At 53.3% G+C, this 24,703-nt stretch overlaps 1 protein-coding gene across 2 annotated transcripts in view; it reads right to left on the bottom strand.

Moving 5' to 3' along the window:
* RFX4 (regulatory factor X4) overlaps positions 1-24,703 on the bottom strand; it is a 164,243-nt gene that overhangs the window by 91,518 nt on the left and 48,022 nt on the right. For both annotated transcript variants that reach the window (XM_055118642.1, XM_055118641.1), the window contains exons 3-4: positions 21,276-21,336; positions 6,605-6,728 (exon numbers count right to left, since the gene is read on the bottom strand). In XM_055118642.1, the coding sequence (XP_054974617.1) occupies positions 6,605-6,728; positions 21,276-21,336 (185 nt within the window). The remainder of the gene's footprint in view (positions 1-6,604; positions 6,729-21,275; positions 21,337-24,703) is intronic.

The raw sequence follows: 24,703 nt of genomic DNA, 5'->3' as shown, positions 1-24,703 counted from the left end.
GACAGTCATCACACACCAATTTAGCTGGAAGGAGGTGAGTTACATAAGACACGGGGTAAGTCAGAAACAGAAAGATTCTGAAGACAGTAATAAGAGAGGGTGAGGGTGGTGATGGCACTGTGTGTGTGTGTGTGTGTGTGTGTGTGTGATGAGAATTTTTAGAACAATTGTTCTCGAAATTGTTCAGAAGGAAGAGCAGCTAGGTTGAAACATGCTCTATTCGTGATGGCACGTTATGAAGTGATGAAAAGCATGAAATGCTGCTGTGCCGAACGGAAGCCCCGACCATAGCTCACGTGACCGGAACTCACACCAGCCAGTCACAGCCCTTTGAACAACTAGTCTGCAGAACCCACACTGCCCAGTTCACAGATGAGAGGACTGAGGCCCAGAGCTGCTGAGAAATCGCCTGAGCTCTCACAGGTGGTGAGTGGTGGTGACAGGATTCAAACCCGGACTGTCTGGTGTCTGTGCTCCCACGCCTCGTGCCACAAGAGGTGGGAAACACAAGATATGGAATCTGGGGGGCGGGGGCAGAGCAAGGGAGCCTGGGGGAGGGGATACGTGTCTGGGTAGTTTGCGTCAGCTCTGCCTCTTCCCTAGGGGACGTGCGATTGTGGGTAGTTGGGGCTGGGGCTGGCTTTTCCTCGGGCGTTGGTCTCCTTCCTTCCCATCAGCCAGGCTGAGAGACCACAGGTATGTCTTGGAGCTCTGGGCTTCAAGTACCACCAATACCAGAGGCCGGGAGAGATTCCTCTCTCCTCAGGGGGTACAGGTGTGGGCCACACCTGGCAGTGCTGAAGGCCGACTCCTGGCTAAGCTCAGGGCCCACTTTTGGCAGGGTTCAGGGCACCATCTGCCGTGTTGGGTAAAGAACTGGGTTAGCCTTGTACAAGGCGAGCACCTTAACCCGGTACTTTCTTCCAGCACCCCCGGATTCCACACGCAAGGCAAACGCCCAGCCAGCTGTTCTATCTCTCCAGCCCGTTAACAAAAATTCCTGGGGCTGGAGCGATAGCACAGTGGGTAGGGCGTTTGCCACGTGGCCGACCCGGGTTCGATTCCCAGCATCCCATATGGTCCCCTGAACACCAACAGAAGTAATTTAATTCCTGAGTGCGTGAGCCAGTGCATCTCTGGGTGTGACCCAAAAAGCAAAAAAAAAAAAATTCCTTTATAATTAGTTTGTGTTTTTTTTTAATCCCTATTCTAATCTTTGATATGCCAAAAACAGTAACAACAAGTCTCACAATGGAGACGTTACTGGTGCCCACTTGAGCAAATCGATGAACAACAGGACGACAGTGCTACAGTGCTATTCTAATCTTTGTATCTGGGTTATGCCCTGCCCTCCTGGGGTGCATGGGGACCATGCAGTGGCAGGATTGAACCCGTGCCTCGCACACATGCACCCAGCACGCTGACCCACCTCCCCTGCGCCTGTAAGTCCATTTTCAATACCTGTAGACCCAGAGGCCATGCAAAAATTTCTCAGGTGACAAAGGGCCCCGAGAAGAAAAAAGTTTAAGAGGCACTTGCTTAGAGAGGATGTGATGATCTTGTAGATATATTCTTAGATATGGCTTTCATGTCATCACTAGTCACTTGGCTGTGAGGTATATATATATATATGTATATATATATATGTATATGTATATATACATATATATGTAATTAGTCATTTGCTATAATATAGAATAGTTCAACTGTACTAAGGAAAATGGAAAAAGAAGCCAGGGAAGGGACCAGGGTGAGAGCAGAGTGGGGCCACTTTGAGCCATGGTCAGTGTTTTCTTTCCTTGGGTTTCCTAATTGAGTGATAACATGCAAGAGTCCTGGGGTTGATCCCTGGCACCTTGATGAAACCCACCCCACCCCCCAAGAAAAGCCCTCAGACACTCCACCCTGCTTTACCCCTGGAGTACCCTGGAGAGGAATTATCACCCATCCGAGGGCCAGGATATGTCCGAGGGCACAGGGGCATGGAAAGCGACCCAGCCTGGAGCACCTCTCTGTGTCCTGAACCGGACCGGGCCAACGAAGAGCAGCAGCTCCGGCGGTTCCGGGAGCCCCAAGCCCAGAGGGCTGGGCCACGGCAGGTCTTCCTGGCAGCAACGGCCGCTGCCCTCACCAGCAGAACCGGCTGCCAGCTTGGGGGTGGGTGGGGCGAGGGAGGCGAAGGGAGACCCAGGCAGGGGCCACCAGGAGCCCCGTTGCTGGGCTCTGTTTCACCCGAACCTGCTCAGACGGCTGGAGAGACCAGCGCCGAGCTCGTTTTGTTCATTTCTTCCTTCTTTGGGGGCCTCAGAGACCCTGCGTGAAAGGCTCCACAGATGCACCCTGAAGCTGGGACGGCTCTGCTCAGAGGGGGCACACGGTGACAAGGGTTCCCTGAACAACTGCCCTCTCTATCTCTCTCTCTCTTTCTCTCTCTCTCTCCTCTCTTCTCTCTCCTCTCTTCTCTCTCTCCTCTCTTCTCTCTCCTCTCTTCTCTCTCTCTCCTCTCTTCTCTACTCTCTTCCCTCTCGTCTCTTCTCTCTCCTCCTCTCTCTCTCGCCCCCTCTGTCCTCTCTTTCTTTCTTCTCTTCTCTCCTCTCTCTTCTGCCTCCTTCTCTTCTCTTCTCTTCTCTTCTCTTCTCTTCTCTTCTCTTCTCTTCTCTTCTCTTCTCTTCTCTTCTCTTCTCTTCTCTTTCTCTTTTCTCCTCTCTCTCCTCTTTCTCTCCCTTTCTCTCTACTCTCTCTCCTCTTTCTCTCCCTCTCTCCTCTCTCCCGCCTCTCTCCCTCTCTCCTCTCTCCCTCTCTCCTCTCTCCCCCACTCTCTTCCTCTCTCCTCTCTCATCTCTTTTCTCTTCTCTCCTCTCACTTCTCTCTTCTCTCCTCTCTTTTCTCTCATCTCTCCTTTCTCTCTATCTCTCTCTTTTTTATTGAATCACCATGTGGAAAGTTACAAAGCTTTCAGGCTTAAGTCTCAGTTACATAATGCTCGAACACCCATCCCTTCACCAGTGCACATATTCCACCACCAAGAACCACAGTAAACCTCCCCCCCACCCCCTCATCCCCCCAGCCCTCCACCCCGCCTGTGTAGCTGATAAATTTCACTTTACTTTCTCTTTACTTTGATTACATTCAAACAAAAAACTCACTATTATTGGAGTTTCCCCCCTCCCAGAGTTGGACCTGCTGGAAAGGAAGCATTTGATAATTTGTTTTCCATTGCTGAGAATGAAGATATATGAGGTCGTGTGGCCACAATAGCGGCTGCGTCTCTCTCTCTCTCTCTCTCTCTCTCTCTCTCTCTCTCTCTCTCTCTCTCTCTCTCTCTCTCTCTCTGTCCCTCTCCCTCCTTCTCTCTCCTCATGGCAGCTGCAGGGAGAGCAAATGTGTCTGGGGTTTCACTCCCCTCTCCCGACCCCGCCTCAGTGGCACCTCTGAGCTCTGCAGGCGGTGGGGAGAGGGCAAGGAAAACCCCCAAGTCTGGTGTCGGTGCCGAAGGGAGCTCCCGCACTGGGCCCTTTGCTGCCCTCGGCGTCATCTCTGCTCTCTCCACTATCCGGGAGACGTTTGACATTTGGCTGTTCCCCTCCCTGGGGATATCCCAGAAGCAGCTGGTCCAGTCACTCTCAGAGCTTGTGGAGCCATTTGGGGGGTCAGCCGGGCCGGGCGGAGGAGCTGAGGAGATTTGGTGGAGGAGTCCCAGGAGGAGGAGAGCAAGGAGTGAGGAGAGAGGAAGGAGAGCCCAGGGGTGGGGTGGGCCTGGTTGTGGAGCACTGGAGCACAGGGAGCCAGTGAGGCTCCAAGGCATGGGGGAGCAGAAGACCACCGGCCCCGGGGGTGTTTGGGGTGTCAGACTGTGAAGTCAGTCTACTGCAGGGCCCACTCTGTGCAAAGCCAAGAGGACGCCGAGTTTCGCTTCTGGCTCCGGAAGCTCCTGTGTCCCTGGCACAGGACAGGGGTGGCCGTGATCATGGACGTTCCATCTCCACTGGCCAATAGTGACACGTGGCTACCGTCCTCGGCAATGTGGCTGCAGCACCCACGGAGCTGAATTATAGGGAAGGGGCCACCACCCAAGGCCACCTTGTAGGAGGGTCTAGCGTTTGGTGATTGGGGTTAGCCTGGCAGAGCCGGGGAGCCAGTGCTCCCTGCATGGGGTACGTCCGGCGCCCGGGACTCAAGCTGGGGCCTCGCAGCTCTCACCCAGCAGCAGACTAGCGGCTTCCAACCCCTCTGCACTGCGGCCCGGCACAAGTCTGAGGACGGCTGGCAGTGACAGGTCACACCAGGGCTGTGTCCACCAAACAGTCCAATCGCTGGCAGCTCGGGAGTCACGGTTCAAGGACCCAAGGTAGATCCCAGGCACTGCATGGCTGCCTGGGCCCTACCCCGCGCACCCTGGGTGTGCCCCTGCTGGCCCCGCAGCACCGCAACACCTGAACGTCGAGGAATAAATTTGGCCCATTTGGCTGAGCACCATTGGGAGAGGCCCCGGGACCCCCCCTCAACACTGCGTTAGAGCCCCACTCCCTCCCCCAACACCCTCAAACCATTACTCGATCATTCACGTAACAAGGAAGGAGAGGGAAATTGACAGCGTAGTCTGTAGGACTAAGCATTTGTTGGTCTCACAGAGAAAAATCTAGAGTTAGGCAAGAAACGACAGCACGGGGGCTAAGGTACGTTCCTCGCAGGCTGCCAACCCAGTTCAGATCCTGGCACCACACAGCCCCCACCCCCCGCCCCGCCCCGCCCCCAAGGAACACGGGAGCAGCCCCCCAGAGACTCCTGAGTGCCATGAGGGGGGCAGGAAGTCCCGACACCCACCCTCATGCCTGTGCACTGGAGTCCAGCTCTGGAGGGAACCCCTGAGCCTTTGAGCACTGCTGGGGAGACTGCGACCCCCCAAAAAAAATTTACACCCTGTAGAATTTACACCCCCAACATGCCTGATTTAACTTGAGTCCATACATGAAACTCTCTCCTCTCACGAGCTTCTTTCTCCTCACCGAAATTTTTTTCTTGCCTGAGGGAACCCCATTCCAAAGGGAACCTATGCCAGGCCCCTGGGCTTCAGCCCGCAGTGCCTCACCGGTTTCCCCTGCCCTCCGGGGCATAAAAGAAGTAGCAGAAGCGGGAAGGGAGATGCGTGCTGAAAGTAGACTAGAAACTGAACAGGATGCCCACTCAATACCCTTATTTGGAACCACAACACCCAAAAGGAAAGATAGATATCAAATTCGAATGCCCCGCTACAGAGGCAGGGTGGAGTGGGGGGATGGGACTGGGGGGTGGGAGGGATACTGGGTTCATGGGTGGTGGAGAATGGACACTGGTGGAGGGATGGGCTCTTAAACATTGCATGAGGGAAAAACAAGCACGAAAATGTGTGAATCTGTAACTGTACCCTCACTGTGACTCACTAATTAAAAAATAAATTTAAAAAAATTTAAAAAAAAGAAGTGGCAGAAAAGGGTCCGTTTAGAATCTTCAGGGAGTCCCTTTTCAGCTCCTGGTGGGGGCGGGGGGGGGGTACCGGCAGGGACACGGGCTCCCCTCCAGAAACGGGAAGATGCTCTGCGGAGAGCATCTCTGAGGCCACCAACCCCGTTTCTCCAAGGGGAATAAAGGTCTTGCCATGAAGTCAGCAGAGAAACCCGCTTGCACATCTGGGCGCTGGAGATGGGCTCTGTGTGTGTGTGTGTGTGTGTGTGTGTGTGTGTGTGTGTGTGTGTGAGAGTCCCCCCCCCCACCCAGGGAGCCCCCTCTGTGGCGGAGAGAGGAAGCCAGAGCAGGAAGGCTTGGGATGGGGGCGCCCTGGCAGCTGTCTGTGGTTCTGGAACATTTCCTCCCACCGACTCACATCCTCACAAGTCCCTGTGCAATGAGAAGCCAAACGAACGCCTTGACCGAGAGCCCCAGCTCTCCTGGACACTTGGCCTTGTGCAGCTCCGGCCCTGTCCGTGGGACTCCTCCCCCTGCTAGGGTGCTAAGAACTCGAGGTTCCCCTGCACCCTCTTCACCCACCTAGGTGCTGGGTCCCACCTCTGGGTGCCATTACAGCCACGGGTTCTGAGTCCTTCAGACAGCGACTCGCTAGCCTGGATTCTGCAAGGCTGGACAGAAAACTCACCTGCTCACCAACGCTTGACGTGAGGCTGCCACTGCCTTTGGGAAAAGCCCTCTGGTCACTCTGTGACCGTCTGGCGCTCGCCCTGCCCTCAGGACCGAGGGAAGGCCCTGCACGCTGCCCGTCCCCCTCCAGAATGCCTGCTTTTGTCCCATTTTCAAATCCTAAGTTTTTCTCTCCACCCCAGTCTTCCAACTTCCTACCAGGGAAATTCAAATTAAAGTCACCTCTTCTTTTACTGCACTTGAACAATCCTGACTGTTTAAAAGGGAAAAAAATGGCTTTGGTATTATTACTTTTGATGTCTTAGCGTGTAGTTTGGTATTAATGGGTTTGCAAGCATTCAAACTCTCAGCAGCAAAAGTTACACACGTAATGTTAGAGACACGATCTCCGTGTTCAGGCGAGGAGAAACCGCACACAAATGACCTGCCCTCAGGAAAGGGGAGAGAGAAAGCCGGGCGCCCCGGGACCCACCTTCCCAAAGCTGGCGGCGTTGACGGGCTGGGTGTCGTTCTTCTCACAGAAATCCAGGTAGTGCATGTAGAGGGCGCTGCGGGGGATGCACACCCCCTCCGCGATCTCGTAGTTCTCCTCCAACCTGGGGAGAGAAAGGGGCCGTGAGAAGCCCGCAGGCACGCAAGGACGAGGAACTCTGCTCCCCAGAGCCAGCCGGGCCGGGCACAACGTGCTTCCTGCAGATGGCAAGGTGAGCTGCAGGGGGCATGCAGTGGGAAGGGCAAGTCAGCACGCAGGTCACTTTTCCGGCCCAAATCCCCTGTCCTTCTGTGCCTCATTGGCCTGACCATGTTCCAGAGAAGTCATATTCTACCACCGCCCCCACCCCCCCACCCCCACCCCGCCCCAAACTCTGCTGAGTTCTGCGGGAATTTTGGTCAGCCGACCAGACTCTCTCCCGGAGCCATTTATTTTTCCTTTCCATTTTCTTCCTTCCTTCCTTTCTTCCTTCCTTCCTTCCTTCCTTCCTTCCTTCCTTCCTTCCTTCCTTCCTTCCTTTCTTTCTTTCTTTCTTTCTTTCTCTTTCTTTTTTCTTTCTTTTTTCTTTCTTTCTCTCTCTTTCTCTCTTTCTTTCTCTTTCTTTCTTTTCTTTCCTTTTCTTTCTTTCTTTCTTTCTTTCTTTCTTTCTTTCTTTCTTTCTTTCTTTCTTTCTTTCTTTCTTTCTTTCTTTCTTTCTTTCTTTCTTTCTTTCTTTCTTTCTTTCTTTCTTTCTTTCTTTCTTTCTTATTTTTTTCCTTAATAAATCACCGTGAGATACAGTTACAGACTTACAAACTTTCATGATTACGTTTCAGTCATACAATGATCGAGTACCGATCCCTCCACCAGTGCCCATTCCCCACCACCAGTGTTCCCAGTATCTCTCCCACCACCCCCACCCCCGGCTCTGTGGCAGGCGTATTCCCTTTTACTCTCTCTCCTTTAGGGTGTCGTGGTTTGCAATGCAGGTATTAAGTGCAGTCTTACTTTAAGCACGCATCTCCCATCCCGAATGGGCCCTCCAAGCACCCTTTACTTGGTGGTCCCTTCTCTATCTGAGCTTCCTTTCCCCCCCAGCACTTCTTCACTTCTTTCTTTTCTTTCTTTCTTTCTTTCTTTCTTTCTTTCTTTCTTTCTTTCTTTCTTTCTTTCTTTCTTTCTTTCTTTCTTTCTTTCTTTCTTTTTTCTCTTTCTCTCTTTCTTTCTTTCTTTCTTTCTTTCTTTCTTTCTTTCTTTCTTTCTTTCTTTCTTCTCTTTCTTCTTCTCTTCTCTTCTCTTCTCTTCTCTTCTCTTCTCTTCTCTTCTCTTCTCTTCTCTTCTCTTCTCTTCTCTTCTCTTCTCTTCTCCTCTCTTCTCTTCTCCTCTCTCTCTCTCTCTTGTGTGTTGGTTTTTTGGTTTTTGTTTTGGCGCCACACCCAGCAATGCTCAGAAGTTACTCTGGCCCTACACTCAGGACTGGATGGACCATTATGGGATGCCGGGAATCCTAACCCAGGTTGGCCTCATGCGAGGCAAGTGCCCTCCCCACTGTACTATCTCTCTAGCCCCTCGAGGAGCCATTTCTACCCAGTGTCCAAACCTTGGAGCTTCTTGGCTAATAAGAGCAGCTGCATATGATGGCCAGGAAGACCAGTGGTTGGCTACCACCAACCGGTTAAGTGAAGAGGTGTGGGAGCTCAGGAGGGAGCTTTCCCCAGGCTCACCCTCCCTGCCAGACACTCCGCCTTCCTGGTGGGGAAAGGTAAGGGATTCAGGGGGTAGCAGCCTTCCACTGGAGTTCAATCCCAACTCAGTCATTCTTTGGCTTGGTGGCCTTGGGTATATTTCTCGAACCCCTGGTTTGAGTTTCCTTTGCAGGTGACATTGATTCATAAGCTTACTGTGACTCTCAGAGGCACAAGGAGGACTTAGATGTCAGGCCTCCTCGTCCTCCTTCTCCTCCTCTTCCTCCTTCTCTTCTTCCTCCTCCTCTTCCTCCTCCTTCTCCTCCTATTCCTCCTTCTCCTCCTCTTCCTCCTTGTCTTTCTCCATTTTTCCTCCCACAAATCAATTTGGGGGACACCTATAGGTCTTAAATCTGTGCTAGATTGAGGCTCTGTGATAATAAAGCAGATCGAAGGTCACGGAGGAGCTCAAATGAATGGCCGGAGCATGAGCTTTTCATGTGGGAGGCCTGGGTTTGAACTCTGGCAGTGCATGGTCCCAAACACCTTGGGAGCAGCTTCTGAGCACTGCTGGGTGTGGTCCCCAAAATAAAAAGCCAAGATTGAATGAGATTTACGAGATTCACAGATCATTTTCCCACGTGAATCAAACCCCAGAATGTAGGTCTCACTGGGACCCCTGCCTCCTATCCACATTTGAGGGTTCCTCCAAGCTACTCCCCCCCATGACGGTCACCCCTTTCTAGACCCCCCCCCCACTGTCTTCAGGGTCCTGGCTCCATGAGTCACCGGCAGCAAAGATTTCTCCTTTGATCATAAACTGGATTTTAGAAAACTGCCCAAAGTCACTTGAAACTAAGAATAACCCTTTTCTCCCAACATTTCTTTCTTGTTTTCTTTCTGAGTCAAAAAAACAAGACACAATTAATTCTAAAGCGACGAAATAAATGTCCCCCCAGTGGCTTCTAACTTTCTCCGAGGACGCTCGCCAAAGCAGCGGTCCAGCGCCACCGTCACTCCAGTGGAATGAGGACACGGCCTCCCAAGGTGCCCACTTGAAAGAGCGGCGGGTACTGGCCTCTCGCCACCACACGGGGAAAGTGGCTCAGAGCAGCCGTGGCAGGGCCCGGCCCTGTGGGTGGATGTAGCCCAGAGTCGGGGCGAGAGGCGAGGGAGGGCTCAGGAGGAGGAAGGAGGCCGGAGCCCAGCTCACTTCACCCATCCCCTGCTCTTCCGGGAAAGGGAACAGAGGAAACCTGGTCAATTTTTAGATCAGCTCCAGGAAACCGTTTAAGCAATCCTTTCTGGGCTTTTAATCTAGGCCATCTCTCTCCTCAAGTAATTCCCGGACACCGGGCCAGTGTCTGATTCACTCCTATCTCCTTGGCACACACCAGGGGCTCAATAATGAATGCCGGGGAGCTGGCTTGGGCCTTAGATTCATCCCATAACTATGTATTGAGATCTTCACACCTGCCGGGGGCTGGAGCGGCCCCGGGGTGTCTGCGGCTACACAACAGCTGAGTGATGGACAGAGGGTTAGTGAGACTCAGGTGACCTTTCATCCCAGGGCCTGGCTCTGCCCGGGACATTACGGAAACAGCAATGAGTGGACCCTCGAACTGGTCTGTCCACGCATCCCCACCTTCACCAGGCCAGCTCCAAGTGCGCTTCCTTGGGACTATCCTGAGCTCTGTGTGTGTGTGTGTGTGTGTGTGTGTGTGTGTGTGTGTGAGTGAGTGTATGAGAGTGTGTGTGTGTGTGAGAGAGAGAGTGTATGTGTGTGTGGGAGAGAGAGAGTGTTTGTGTGTGTGTGTGTGTGAGAGACAGAGTATATGTGTGTATGAATGTCTGTGTGTGTATATGTGTGTGTGTGTGTGTGGCGGGCAGGGGTTGGTGGGCGAGGGGGGTAACAGACAGGAATCCATCTCCTAGCCTCGCCGGGAGCCCCCCACCCGCTCGAGCCCTTCACAGAGTCGCTTCTCTCTGTGAAAGTGAGTTCAAAGGTCCAAATAACCAGCTTGCGCACGAACGTGCTGGGGCCATGTGAATGAGACCGTTTTCACAAATTGGGGTCTCACAGGCCTGCTTTGTTTGGCCTGCACACTGTTGGCCCAACTTCTGAAATTCAGGACATTTTGCTGATGAATCTGGATTTCTGGCTCCTTTTGAAAAGGCTGAGATGTGGCAATGCTGGGCCCATATTCCCGCACGGCAACAATTGGCCAGGGGGACGCATGCCCCCCGCTTGGCCCGCGGCCTCACTCCTCCCCATTTTCCTTCCACCCAGTCTATTTTTCTGTTCCCTGCCTGGGTCCTGCAGACTGCCGTGTTGACATAAGATACGATCTATGCCCTAGTTCCCTTTGCTGCCCGTCCAGGGAGGGAGCATTGCCCAGAAATAAGAATATTTAAGGATCTAAAGAGAGAGTTCAGTGGGCAAGGTGCTTGCCTTACACATGGCTGACCCAAGTTCGATCCCTGGCACCCCATAAAGATCCCCTGAGCACCACCAGGAGTGATCCCTGATGGCAGAGCCAGGAGGAACCCCAAACAAATACCCCAAATAACCCAACAACAAAATAAAAAGAAATGATGCATGAAGATTTTTTTTAAGAACATTTAAGTACTGGGGCTGGAGCGATAGCATAGTGGGTAGGGCATTTGCTTTGCACACGGCCAACCCGGGTTCAATTCCCAGCATCCCATATGGTCCCCTGAGCACCACCAGGAGTGATTCCTGAGTGCAGAGCCAGGAATAACCCCTGTGCATCACCGGGTGTGACACCAAAAAGCAAAAAATAAATAAATAAATAAATAAAGGAGAAAGAAAGATTAAAGGCTGGAGCGATAGCACAGTGGGTAGGGCGTTTGCCTTGCACACAGCTGACCCAAGTTCAATTCCTCTGACCCTCTTGGAGAGCCCAGTACGCTACTGAGAGTATCCCACCCGCACGGCAGAGGCTGGCAAGCTCCCCGTGGCATATTCGATACACCAAAAACAGTAACAACAAGTCTCACAATGGAGACGTTACTGGTGCCCACGTGAGCAAACAGATGAGCAACGGGATGACAGTGATACAGTGACAGTGATTTAAGTACTATCACCTCGCAGACGCAGTTGAAGATAGCCCTGGAGCAATGGCAGCCCCTTTCGCCAGGTTTTAAATGGGGACACCAAGGCTGAGAGAATGACACTCCTTTCCCTGGGGAAACTGTGAGTAGGGTGTTTGTCTCTCGAAACCACTAACTATCCAAGCATGGCCAGGAGTAAGTCCTGAGCACCAGCAGGTATGGCCCCCAAAGGCAAAAGTGTTAAATAAGCCGACCACTGGGCACTGCGCCCAGTTTGGAGGAGGGGCGCCAGCCAGGAGAATGGCAAAGATGTGATGAGCATGGCCCGAAGTTTGGAGTGTGGGAGGAAAGGAGGAGAAAAGGACAGGAAGTTGGTGAAGGAGGGTCCCAAAGGGAAGAGCCAGGCAGAGGCAAGTGCAGGAATCTTTCGATGCTACCTGAGAATACGACGCAGAGGGAAGAGTTACTGTGCAGAGGCGAGGTTCGGGAGGAAATAGACTGGTGCTTCTCGAGAGCTGGAGAGATAGAGACTCGGCAGCTGTGCTCCTGGGATGTTACAGGACTAATAATCTGACCAATAACAACAGTAGCACTGTAGCATTGTCGTCCCGTTGCTCAGCGATTTGCTGGAGTGGGCACCAGTAATGTCTCCACTGTGAGATTTGTTGTTACTGTTTTTGGCATTTCGAATACGCCACGGGGAGCTTGCCAGGCTCTGCCGTGTGGGCAAAATACTCTCTGTAGCTTGCCAGGCTCTCCGAAAGGGATAGAGGAATCAGGCCCGGGTCGGCTGCATGCAAGGCAAAACGCCCTACCAACTGTGCTATTGCTCTAGTCCAGTCCAATAACAACAGTAATGAATAATAACGTAAAGCCATTTGGAGTACAATAACTAACATGGCAATCATATAAGAATGCAAATGCTCCATTTGTATTGAGAGGAGCATAAAAACATATGCCTGCATTGCCTAGGTTTCCTGTGGCCCTGACTGTTCCGCTAAGCAGTACCTTGAAAAAGTCTTGGGCTTCAACTCTTCAGACTATTGTACAGCAGAACATTTTCCAGACTGATGGACACACAAAGAACGTGGGTTTCCTGGAACTTGGCGCAGGAATGTGGGGTGGGGGAGAGAAGCAGGTAGGGCATTTGCCTTGCACATGGCCGACCCAGCACCCCATAATGGCCCCCTGAGCACCGACAGGAGTGATTCTTGAGTGCAAAGCCAGGAGTAGCCCCTAAACGTCGCTGGGTGTGGCCCTTAAAACAAACAAAAACCCCAAACCACTCAATCACAAAATAAAGTTGTCATAGTCTTCGCTTCGATAATAGTTTCCTAAGCGTAGCTTTGGTTGGGGGCCTGTATTTCAACCCAGACAGAAGTCACACACTCCTTGGGAATGAGCGCGAGTCACTGAGGCTTTTGGGCTGCTGGGAGGTGATGGGATCACTCTTATCCTTTGAAAAGGTCCTACTGGCACCTCTCTGGGGGACGAGCAAGGTGGACGGCTGAGGCCTGGCATAGAGATGCTGGTAGTTCTTGTTGAGAGAATGAATGGATGGACACAAGGATATCATACATCGGATCAAGGTGAATATGCGAAATATGTGAATAACTCACCTCGCACCAGTTAAGGGCTGCGCCAGCAGCTCAGGCAACAGGGGCTGAAGGAGGGGGTGAACATTTTAGGGTGTCTCTCGAAGGGAAGCATTAGGGCTTCTGGGCTGAATGGCGGAACAGGAGTTCCAATTCCGTCTGTGACTGACAGAGGCAGGAGACCCAACTGCTCGGGAGAAGGGAGATGCTAAAGGGCACCCACTTCGGGGCAGTCCCCCTCTTCTTCACTGCTCACTAGTATACTTACGCCCTCTGAACCAGTTTCCATATGTCAATCTGATGGCATGTTTGTCCATTAAACCTGACCAAGAGAGGGGGATCAAAAAACATCCGGGTGTGAGGCTGGAGTGATAGTACAGCAGGTAGGGCATTTGCCTTGCACGTGACCAACCCGGGTTCAATTCCCAGCATCCCATATGGTCCCCCGAGCACCACCAGGAGTAATTCCTGAGTGCAGAGCCAGGAGTAACCCCTGTGCATCGCCGGGTGTGACCCAAAAATCAAAAGAAAAAAAAAACATCCGGGTGTGACTCCCCCAAGATAAAAGCTTCAAGACCAAAGTTTTGTTCTATTTTATTTATTTTGGCTTAGGGGGGGCCACACCCAGCAGTGCTCAGAGCTCACTCCTGGTTCTCTGCTCAGGGATTGCCATTGGCAAGCTTGGGACACCACCCAGGGTGCCGGGTCAGCAAGGCAAGGGTCTCGCCTCGCTGTGCCATCTCTCCGGCCGCCGAGATCAAGGTTTTAAAATCATCGCCCCCATTCCAGGAGCCCCTAGCAGCAACGGACCGTTGGAATGAGATGGGCCTCAGCACCTGCGTGAGTTTCTGCAAGCCGGCTAATGCAGTGGTCACCCGCTGAAGGCCTGCACCTTCTGGGAGCCCGACGGCCCAAACGGCCCGACGGCCAGAGACGCTTTTTCCTCGTTCGAGCTTCCTCGTCTCAAGGCATCGGGGCGGCTTATGACTAGGAAGCATTTTAATAAGGTCCATGCGGGGAGAAATGTAATTGGCGTGCAGGGGACCTCAGACGCCTGATGAGTTTCTCTAAGAGGAAGAACGTCACGGCGCCGCCCCAGCCTCCTCACGAGATCCAGAGGGTCCGCGTGTCCGCCGGGGTTGCTAATTGGAATGTCCGCTTCCCCGAGCGAGGCAGGGGCGGCAAGAAAGGCCGTTAATTATTTCTCCTCATATCGGATGAAACTTCCCCCTGTCCTCCGCACTTGGAGAGGGTCTCATTAGCCTGACTCGGTGAACAATAAGCTCCATTATTACCTGGGTTTTCATAATGATCACGCACGCGCGCGTGCACACACACACACACACACACACGCACACACACACACAATTCCCTGTTTCTTCCACTTTCTGATTTTCTACTTAACAACTTGATCATATTTGAATTGAGCCGAGCCTATTATGGGGAGATAATGAACTCAGCCGAGGAGCCAGCACGAGCCATTGTCCGTGCGGTCCATCTTCCGACACCTCCTCGCCAGGTGTTGGGGGGCTGGTGGGGCCCCGGAGCAACGGGAGGCAGATCCCTCCCGGCACTGCATGATGGCGCACGTCTTTCTCACGCCCTGCCCAACTGTCCCTTCTGCGTCCTCGCTCTGCATTTTCTGACACTTCCACACGGGCCTTCAGCTCCAAGCATCCTCCTCTCTGTTCGTTCCTTGGGGAAACTGTCCAGAATGCTTTTCTTTTATCAACCAAAAGAAAGCTGATTTTTAAAAAAGAAATGGGCACAGTAACTTGCTAAGGGGCTTATCGGAGTGGGCAGCTGTGGGGGGCTTGCTCTAAGAGCCAGACAGTGGTCTGAGTGTATCCCACAAAGACCAGGGCAGATAAAGCCTCACCCCCTCAGCCCTCTCAGCTTCTTGTCCCTCTTTTTTTTTTGGTACGTGCACTTTTGTCCTGGCAAGGGACAGTTTATGCCTTTAGACCCAACTTGCAGGTTCCATGGCAGAAGATCCAGCCGCCATGCCCAGTTAAACATGTAAGTGCCCAGTTAACTGCCCAGCTGAATATTCTGGGTTTGGGGGGAACACACAAACAAGGCCACGTGACAAGTCCAAACTCTACAACACTGACATCCTGGTAGCAGCACATCAGGTTGGACGGGATGTAACGCAGAAGGCAACCAAACCTGACCAACAAAAATCATTAACACAGAGGCTTAGCTTGCAAAAACAGCTCAGTAAAGCCCTTCAGACAAGGGCTCAGAGTCCCCATGGTGAGATGCAATCATTTGCACAAATTTTCTTCTACGGAAATAATTTTTGATCGTTCTTTTTGCCATTTAATGGTAAACAAGCAATAGAAAATAAATCACTGTGGGCCTGCTATCAGGGGCAGGCTCGGGGGGTGGTTGGGAAAATGGAGACAATGGTGAGGGAAGATGACAGTGTCGGTGGGGTTGGTGTGGGAATACTGAATGCCTGGACAGACCATCATGAACAACTTTGCAAACCACAATGCTTGCAAATAAAGTTAGGGGTGCAGGGGGGAGAGAAAAAGAACCAAGTCAGGACAGAGGAGTCCTGTCGGTGGTGGACAGGGTGTGCATGTAAGAAGCCCTGGATTACATACCTCACATGCACCATGTCCCCCACACCCCACCACCAACTAAGCACTGTAGCACTGTCATCCCGTTGCTCATCGATTTGCTCGAGCGGGCACCAGTAATGTCTCCATGGTGAGACTTGCTATTACTGTTTTTGGCACATCGAATACGCCACAGGGAGCTTGCCAGGCTCTGCATGCGGGCGGGATACTCTCAGTAGCTTGCTGGGCTCTCCAAGAGGGATGAAGGAATTGAACTTAGGTCGGTCACCTGCAAGGCAAACGCCCCTACTGCTGTGCTATCGCTCCAGTCCCCACCACCCAAAGGGGGAAAAGAAATCGAATAAGATTAAAAAGTCTGCAGTGTATCAGGCCTGGTCAGGGAATCACGATCCGCCTCGACAACTTTAAAAGGCCCTTTAAATCAGCCCCAAGTGAATTTTAAACCAGAGGCATCTGAGGGCATTTCAAGCAGAAACGCTCTTCATACGAATCTGAGATATGCAAAGTCTATCAACCATCGCAGACCTCCTTTTCACGCCTTCGGAAGGAAAGAAAATGCCGTGCCCTCCCCCACGCCCTCGGCCGCCCCACCAGGGACTGTCCATCCGGTCTTCCAGACCTGACCGGGCAGGCTCTGGGCGAGCCGGGGGTGACAGGGTGGCAGGAGGTGAGTAAGATCAGGGCTGGGAGTGGGGAGAGGGGCGTGTGCGGGCAGCAGGCAGGCCGGGAGGGAGGGACTGGGGCTTTCGTGCCCAGATCCTCCTGTGAATAGGCGTCATTGTACGCCGGGATTCCAGCAGTGGCTCCCCGGTCCCCAGGGGGAGCGAGGGGGGGGCACTAACCTCGTGACCCGGGAGGCTGGAAAAGGGCTTGGCCAAAGGCACTTCGACAATATTTGCCTGTTTTCTGCTGGGAGAGGCCTCCCGATCACGTGGCCCTGATTATTTCGGGCTGCCTGGCGGCTGCGGTGTATGTTATAAACACAGGGAGGACAGTCTCTGGGGTGCTGGAGGGGGGGTGGGGGAAAGGGCGGGAGGGAGGCGGCTCCTGGCTCCTCACCCGCGCCCCGGGTGCCGCTGCTGCTGCTGCTGCTGCTCAGCCGAGCACTCTGGGCAGAGCAGCCTCGTGGCAGAGGCTGGAGTCTTCCCTCCCCGCCACCCCCTTACTCTCCCGAGGCACCCCGTTTTGGGCCCCTGGCGGGGAGGGGGTCAGGGCCAGGGCTGGGTTCTGAGGAAGCATTGTGTGCTCTGCTGGGGGACAGACGTGAGGGGGTGCAGCCCTCGCAGTGCTCCTGGGAGCACTTCCTGTGCCTGGTGCGAAGATGCACTTCACTTTTGCAGGGGTGCCAAAGAGCGCCTGGCGGGTGGGTCATGGGACCCTTCGGGGGACCGGTGAGGATGAGCTCTGGGCAGCGCCTGCAGGATGGGCAGGTGTGGACTGTGCAGGGAGAGGCCAGTACTGCCTCCCCTGGGCGCCTAGGGGCAGCACCCTAGAACAGGGTGCTCCTGCTGGAGCCCTAAAGTGCCAGGACACAGCATGGAGGAGGAAGGCTATGGGTCATCTGCCACCCTTGCGTGACACAGCAGCTGGAGGTCGCACTCAGGGGGCCCCCAGGAGACTCTGAAGCCTGATGCGGGGGTCCTATTGAAGTGGAAGGAAAGTGTTGGATAACATTGGTTTGTTTTTGTTCCACCGCAGGGAGCTTAGGTTTATTGAGTTACTCCCACTACAGTGCTCCCGGGGCACACCAATTCCATCAGGCACTCCGAATCTGGTATTGGCTTTTCTCTTTCTTTTATGTCCTTGGCATGGTTTTGCAGTGTTCTTTTTTGTATAGACACAGGAAGAACAGTTGATGCCATGCCTTTCTAACTGTCACTATATCACTGTATCCCTGTCTTCCTGTTGCTCATCGATTTGCTCGAGCGGGCACCAGTAATGTCTCCCTTCGTCCCTGTCGCATTCAGGGTCAGGGGAAGGACGCCATTATTGTTACTGTTTTTGGCATATAGAATACGCTATGGGTAGTTTGCCAGGCTCTGCCGTGAGAGATTCTGCACCACTCTCTTCCGGGAGCTTTGTTTTAGTCTCTGGATCTTGGCCGTTGATGAGATTACATGGCGCCGGGGGCAGTCTGTGGGTGTGACTTTTGTAACACGGGAGTTAACTGACTCCAAATAATATTTACTTCTGGGCATCTATCACATTTACCTGATATAAGCCTCAGTTGCTCTTAGTTCCTAACACCCCCCCCACAAAGAAGGGTTCCAGTGAGGGACTTGGATGAAACCAGGGCAAGCTGTAAGCTACTCTGGCATCAAAAAGGGACAAGCTAAGTGCCAGAGAAGTATAATAAGTATAATAAGCACAGTCATGGAACAAACTCTGTCATGACCCAAAAAGAAGTAACTGAACAAGGACCCCGCTGGGGTTAGGAAAGACTCACCTGGCCCAAGGACTGTAGTTTGGGGTCTGTAGCGAGACGACCCCAGGAAGAGCCACCCTTAAGCCTAATGTATCTCTCACTGTCTTCATAGAAGTAAGAAGTAAACTTAATATGCTTGTTTAAACGGCTTGCTAGCTAAGGAAAGGAGAAAGCGATACGCCCTTAGGTGGAATTCCCCCCTTGAGCAGATCTCCTAGTAATCTAGAATGCTGAACCCCCAGATGATATTTTTTGTCCCTAAATTAATCTCCTAGAAGAGCTTTGAGGGGCGGCCTTCTCAGACCAGGCAAGGTACAGGGAAGGGAATTCTGAGGGGACCCGTTCCTCCATCCCAGCCATCTAGGAAGGGCCAATTAGGGGGGGACCAGAACTCCCCCAGGGAGCAGAAGCCTGTGTGCAGCCTCCTGGCAGCCCCGCACACACTCTGCTGATTCCAGCACCCCTCACCTCACACTTAGGGGGCCGCCCCATAAACCACCCGGACACCCCCTCTCTGCTCAGTCTGCCTTGGGAGACGCGGCTCTCTGGGCCCCCAATTCTGACAGTGTCACCTTCTCAGCAAGAACATCCCCTTCCAGGTCACCACTACCATCAGCCAACGGAGACGGCAGCTTCTGACGGGGCCGGTGGTCAGGCCCAGTGTGATCAACGCTCGATGACACAGAGGACGGGCCAGGGTGGGGTCCCCGCCTGCGTCTCATGAATGTGATGATGTGACAAACAATTCCCCTTCCTTGCCAGCCGTGCCGGACTCCAGTCCACTGCTGCATTTCCTGAGTCCAGCAAAGAGTGGCCGCTCAGCTCCCGCTTCCCGACGGACTGGCGGAAATTCTGTGGCCTGTGGAGCCTCGGAGACAGAGAGACGCCTCCCCACCACTCGTGTGCTCTGTGTGCTGAGCCCGGGCTCACCACTGCACATCGCCGGGTACCACCGGGACTGATCGCCCAGGCCCGGATCCCAGAGTAGCCTCGAGCACTCTGGGTGGCCCCAAACGCCTCTCATCTCTACCCCCAGGCAAAAATATAAAGGGAATGGAAGGACAACTTGATGTCCGAACAACCCGGTGACTTTTTTTTCTTTTTGGGTCATACCCGGCAATGCACAGGGGTCACTCCTGGCTCTGCACTCAGGAATTACCCCTGGTGGTGCTCAGGGGACCATATGGGATGCTGGGAATCCAACCCAGGTCGGCCGCGTGCAAGGCAAACGCCCTACCTGCTATGCTATCGCTCCAGTCCCCACCCCTTTTTTTGTTTTGCTTTTTGGGTAACATCCAGCGATGCTCAGGGGTCACTCCTGGCTCTGCACTCAGGAATTACTCCCGGCGGTGCTAGGGGACCATATGGGATGTTGGGAATCGAACCCAAGTTGACCACGTGTAAGGCAAAAGCCCTACCCACTGTACTATCGCTCCAGCCCCAACCTGGTAAACTTTTGATAGCCTGAAATGGGCCAGTTCTCAGATCTGCATTGGCCTTGAACGGGGACGTGCAGAAGAGGCAGAGATAGCGACACAGCTGTGCGACCCCCGACACACTCTGCGATCGGGAGATAAAAATGTTTTCCTGGATGATCTACGTGACCTTTGGTAGAAAAGTGGCTGCCTCACACACTCAGGGGCAGAGGAAAATGCTGTGTCCGCTGTCCAGCAGGAAGCCCCGCCGCCGAGTGGGGGCCGCTAGGACTGACCAGGCGCCCACACCACACCTGGGGTGTCCAGGCGCCTTAGGAGTCCCGACCAGTGCAGAGGTGAACAGCCCATCTCGGAGACAGCTCAGGGACCTTGTCTTGAGTCACACCCAAACAGCAGAGCGGGAGCCAAAGACGTGGCAGATCCTGAAGGGACTGCCCCGGCCGTGGTCCTTTTGTCACCCGAGTCACAAACCCCAGAGAAACGGACACAGAAAAAGAGGGTGTTTTTCTTTAGCCCCTTTCAAAGTTTTTTTTCCTGAAAAAAATTGATCTGCTCAGTTATTAAAGTGTATGTCCCCGTCAGCTCCCCTTCACCCCCACCGGTCCTTTTGCCACAACCCTCACAGTCTGAGCACAACAGGAATCGTGATACGCAGATTCGGGGGTGGGGTGGGGGGGGGCAGGGCACGGGGGAAATTTGACAAGGGGAGCAGAGTCGAATTTTCAATAAAGCAAAAAGCAGCAAATGCCATGAGAATAGACGGGAGGGGACGCAGTGATGGAAAGCCGCCAGAAGGCTGGGGTGGGAGCGCCCCAAAACATCCTGAGCGACTCTGGTGGCCAGGGAGCTTAGGGAGGGCTGCCACGCCTGTTCCCGGGGATCCAGTTACTTCCTGAAAGCGTCCCTCGCCCCTGGGACGGATTAGACAAGGAACTCTTGACTCTTCGACTCTCGTATCTGCTCAGCAAAGCCCAGGTGCTTCCTCTTTGGATCCCCTCTCTTCTCCCTCCTGCCCGTTTTCCTCCTCCTTTTCACGCCCACCTTGGGCTTTGCACATAAAGTGCCCGAGCCACCTCTCGCCCCTTGGGGGCTGGGTGCTTTTGGAAGAAGGCTTGGCCAGTGGGGACAGTGTCAAAGAGTAGGGCAAGGCTCCCCCTGGGTGCTGGGCACGAGACCCGAGCACGGTGCCTGAGTTCCTTTCCTCGGCCGGCCCCTCTCTTCCCGCTGTGTTTGCTGAGCTTCACTGCGGGCGATCTCACGGCCGCCCTTCATTGACAAGATCTGAGGGCTGGAGTCACGGCACCGAGAGCACCAGTGTGAAAGCTGCGATGTAGCTGCTAAGTGAAATAAAGCTCCCAGCGGGAGGACTCACTCGGACAAAAATAAAAAATAAAAAGAAAGAGCAAACATGCATGCAGTCGCTCAGACATCACGGAGTATGACAGCTCGGAGAGGCCTGTAAATATTAAGAGAAGCTCCCCGCCCCTCCACTCGCCCCAAGGAGATCGTTTCTCTTCATGCTACAGCTGTTGGAAGACTCATAGTCATCGCTCCAACGTAAGAAATCAGATCTGTGCTTTCTACCACTTGCGGCAACGCCATTGGTTATCCTAAGCGAGCGCATTCCAGTGCACTGGTACCTTCCATGGAGAGCCCGACCCTCGCCCCAGGGTTCTGATGAAAGGAAAGAAAACTCGAGTCTCCGGATTGCAGACATCGAGCGTTTATCACACTGCTGCAAATTAAACTCATGGTGTTTGGGCTCCACGATGGTGTCAAACTGTCCGTGGAACAGTAGCCCCTGCGGTGGGTGGAGAGACACAGGAGTTTCACCCCCCGCCCAGGCTGAGCTGGGAGTGACACTTACCATTGCAGAGTCGCTGGCGTGGAGTGGGGCTTGGATGCTCTATTATTTTCTTTTTCCTCATCTGTTAAAGGCAAGAAAAAGAAACCCACTAAGAGGGAGAAACACAAGAGGCTCCCAGTTCCCCCTCTCATTTCAAAACACACTGTTCCCCCATCCCCCCATCCCCCCGAAAACAGTGGGGCTGTGAAAACAGGGAGACAGAGTGGACTTTGATAAGGAGGGAAAGAGTAAACTGACACTCACAGAAAACTATTGCCCTACTTTGTATTATATATATATATGTATATATATGTATACATATGTGTGTATACACACACACACACACACACACACACACTCAACCTGGAAGTAGACACTGAGTCCAGGGTGCCTATCTGAGGGCATGTTCATCTCACTGTTTGTTGTAATCCCAAAAAGGGAAGGAGGGAGGGAGGGAGGGAAGGAAGGAAGGAAGGAAGGAAGGAAGGAAGGAAGGAAGGAAGGAAGGAAGGAAGGAAGGAAGGAAGGAAGGAAGGAAGGAAGGGAGGAAGGGAGGGAGGGAGGGAGGGAGGGAGGGAGGGAGGAGGGAGGGAGGGAGGGAAAAGGATGAGAGGGAGGAAGGAGGGAAGGGAAGAGGGAGAGAAGGAAAGGAGGGAGGAAGGAAGGAAGGAAGGATGGGAAGGAGGGAGGAGGGAAGAAAAGGAAGAAGGAAGGAGGGAAAGAAGAAATAAAAGAAGGGAGGAATGAAGGAAAGAAAGGAGGAAGGAAGGAAAGGAGGAAGGGAGGGAAGGCAGGAAGGAGAGAGGGAGACAGAAAGACAGGGAGGAAGGGGGGGAAGAGGGATGCTGGTACTTTCCTGTCCTGCCTTTGAACACAGCTGAGAGGACACAATAGCCAGAGAGAGGGAAGAGTGAAGAATAAAGTCAAGGAGAGGGAAGGCAGAGAGAAAGGTGGATAGGAGAGAGTCCGGAATGATGTGCCCCAGAAACGGCTGCGTCTGTTTTGTGCGATGGGACCACGAGCTCATTACTAACACCTCTTGCCATGGCCCCGTCTCCTCCCCATCAGGGGCACAAACACCAAGTGTTCTCAGGGACCCGGCGTCTCTGGACATCTTGCTCTGTGCTCAGCCTAAAGTTCCTTCTCCGTGTTCCCAGCTAGGCAGGGACCGCCGCCTTTGCAATGCTCAGGGAATCACGGCTCTCGGACCCGGATCGTGTTCTCTGCTACAGCTGTGGCTTGCCTCTCTGCTGAGCAGTCGGGCCCCTCATTCATCTCTGAGGTCCTGCCCTAAGACAGCACCTGTCGGAGAACCCGTTAGCGACAGTCTAACACCCCTCTGTGCCACGCATCCCGTGCCTTCCACTGGGTACCTAGTGAACGCATGATATCTGCCTTCCACTAATGTCTCTAATAGTCTTCCTTTTTTTTTTTTAAAGGAGCAGGGTGCTTTGCACATGGCCAACCCGGGTTCAAACCCCAGCACCCCATATGATCATCTGAGCCCTGCCAGGAAAGATCCCTGAGCACAAAGTCAGGAGTAAGCCCTGAGCACTGCCAAGTATGGCCTCCAAAATAATAAAAATAACACACAAGCAGCATCACTGTCACTGTCACTGTCGTCCCGTTGCTCAACGATTTGTTCGAGTGGCACCAGTAACGTCTCATTGAGAGACTTATTGTTACTGTTTTGGGCATATCCAATACGCACGGGTAGCTTGCCAGGCTCTGCCGCGCGGGCTCGATATTCTCGGTAGCTTGCCGGGCTCTCCGAGAGGGGCGGAGGACTCGAACATGGGTCGGCCGCGTGAAAGGCGAACGCCCAACCGCTGTGCTATTGCTCCAGCCCCCACAAAAAGCATAAACAGTTTTTTTTTTAGTTACACAAGAATGCACAAAAGAAACAAGTAATGAGGCCCTGAGAGTAACCAAGACTTGAGCGGTGATGACGCCCAGTGCGGGTGTGGAAATGGTAAAGCTGTGTCTCTTTCTTCCCTGAAGGGAGTGCTAACTGGGGTGGCCCTTAGGTGAACAATCTAGCAACCGCCCAGAGTCATCTAGAAAACCCAGTCTCTTGGCCTCAGTACCCAGATCCTTAGCAATTACACTCAGCATGTCAAAACGGTGGGAGGATGGGATGCGGGCTCAGTGTTAGCATGTGCCCGGCACATGGATCTCGGCCCCAGCCCCGCACAGAGGAAGAAAAAAATTGACGTAGGCAGCTGGACAGGGAAAGACCCCCATGGCAATGGGATTCCTGGGGAGTAATATCCATACTCCTGAAAGAGAGCGACGCAGAGAGTCTCTTGCCCCCGCGCCTGGCTGTCTTCCCCAGCGTCCCTCGGAGGGGGTGGGCTTCAGTTTCCCTCCCTGCCCCAAGCAGAGCTCCCATGGCTGAAGACCTCCGGAGCCTAGCCACAGCCATGCTCAAGGCCCCTCTCCAACATGTTCGGACGAACTTCACGCATGAAGGAACCGGCAGAGGAACCCAGGTGTGTGGGACCTGGGGCTGAGACCTCCAAGGTTGCTCGGATCAGGACTGGGCCTCTTCTACCCAGATTCCCCATTTTCCAGTAGCTAGGCGGCCACACCCAGAGACTGCCCCTGGCACTGTGTAATCCCACCAATGGCCAACATCCAGAGACTATAAAACTAAGCTCCCAGAAGCAACATCTTATAGCCTAGTTCTCCCTCTTGGAGAACCTGGCAAGCTACCGAGAGTTTCCTGCCCGCATGGGAGAGCCTGGCAAGCTCCCTGTGGCGTATTCATATACCAAAACCAGTAACAAGCTGGGTCTACATTCCCCCAACCCTGAAAGAGCCTCCAATGTGGTATCGTTGGGAAGGATGAGTAAGGAGAGGCTTCTAAAATCTCAGGGCTAGGACGAATGGAGACGTTACTGAGACTGCTCAAGAAATTCGATGACCAACGGGATGATGATGATGATGACTATCCACCCAGCCCCAAGGGAGGCAGGACCCACCTTGTGAGCTCAGGAATTAAGTCCTGATAAGACTTTACCTGGAGCTAGCCCAAACCTGGGAAGGCTGGACCCACACTCCAAGAGAAGCTCCAGCAGGAACAAAGGTGAAGAAAAAGAGGTTCAAAAGACAACGTCACAACTCTACCCCTTGGCAACCACCCTAGCAACCAGACTCTTATCTAGCTAGAAAGCCCTCAGGGGGCAGCTTGTGAAAACCCTAAAAAAAAAGTCAACCTGAACCAAGGAAGTGTGCACATACGCTGCCCGGGCCCATGTGCTGCTGGTGTCCCCATGGCCAACCACATGTGGTGCCTGAGTACACGTGCCACCTGCATCTCCTGTCTTTTTTTTTTTTTTGGCTTTTTGGGTCACACCCAGCGATACACAGGGCTTACTACTGGCTCATGCACTCAGAAATTACTCATGGTGGTGCTCGGGAGACCATATGGGATGCTGGGAATCGAA

Source organism: Sorex araneus, chromosome 10, assembly GCF_027595985.1.
Source record: "Sorex araneus isolate mSorAra2 chromosome 10, mSorAra2.pri, whole genome shotgun sequence".
NCBI lineage: Eukaryota > Metazoa > Chordata > Mammalia > Eulipotyphla > Soricidae > Sorex > Sorex araneus.
Note: the sequence above shows the minus strand (reverse complement) of the source record. Positions and strands in the feature narration are given on the sequence as shown.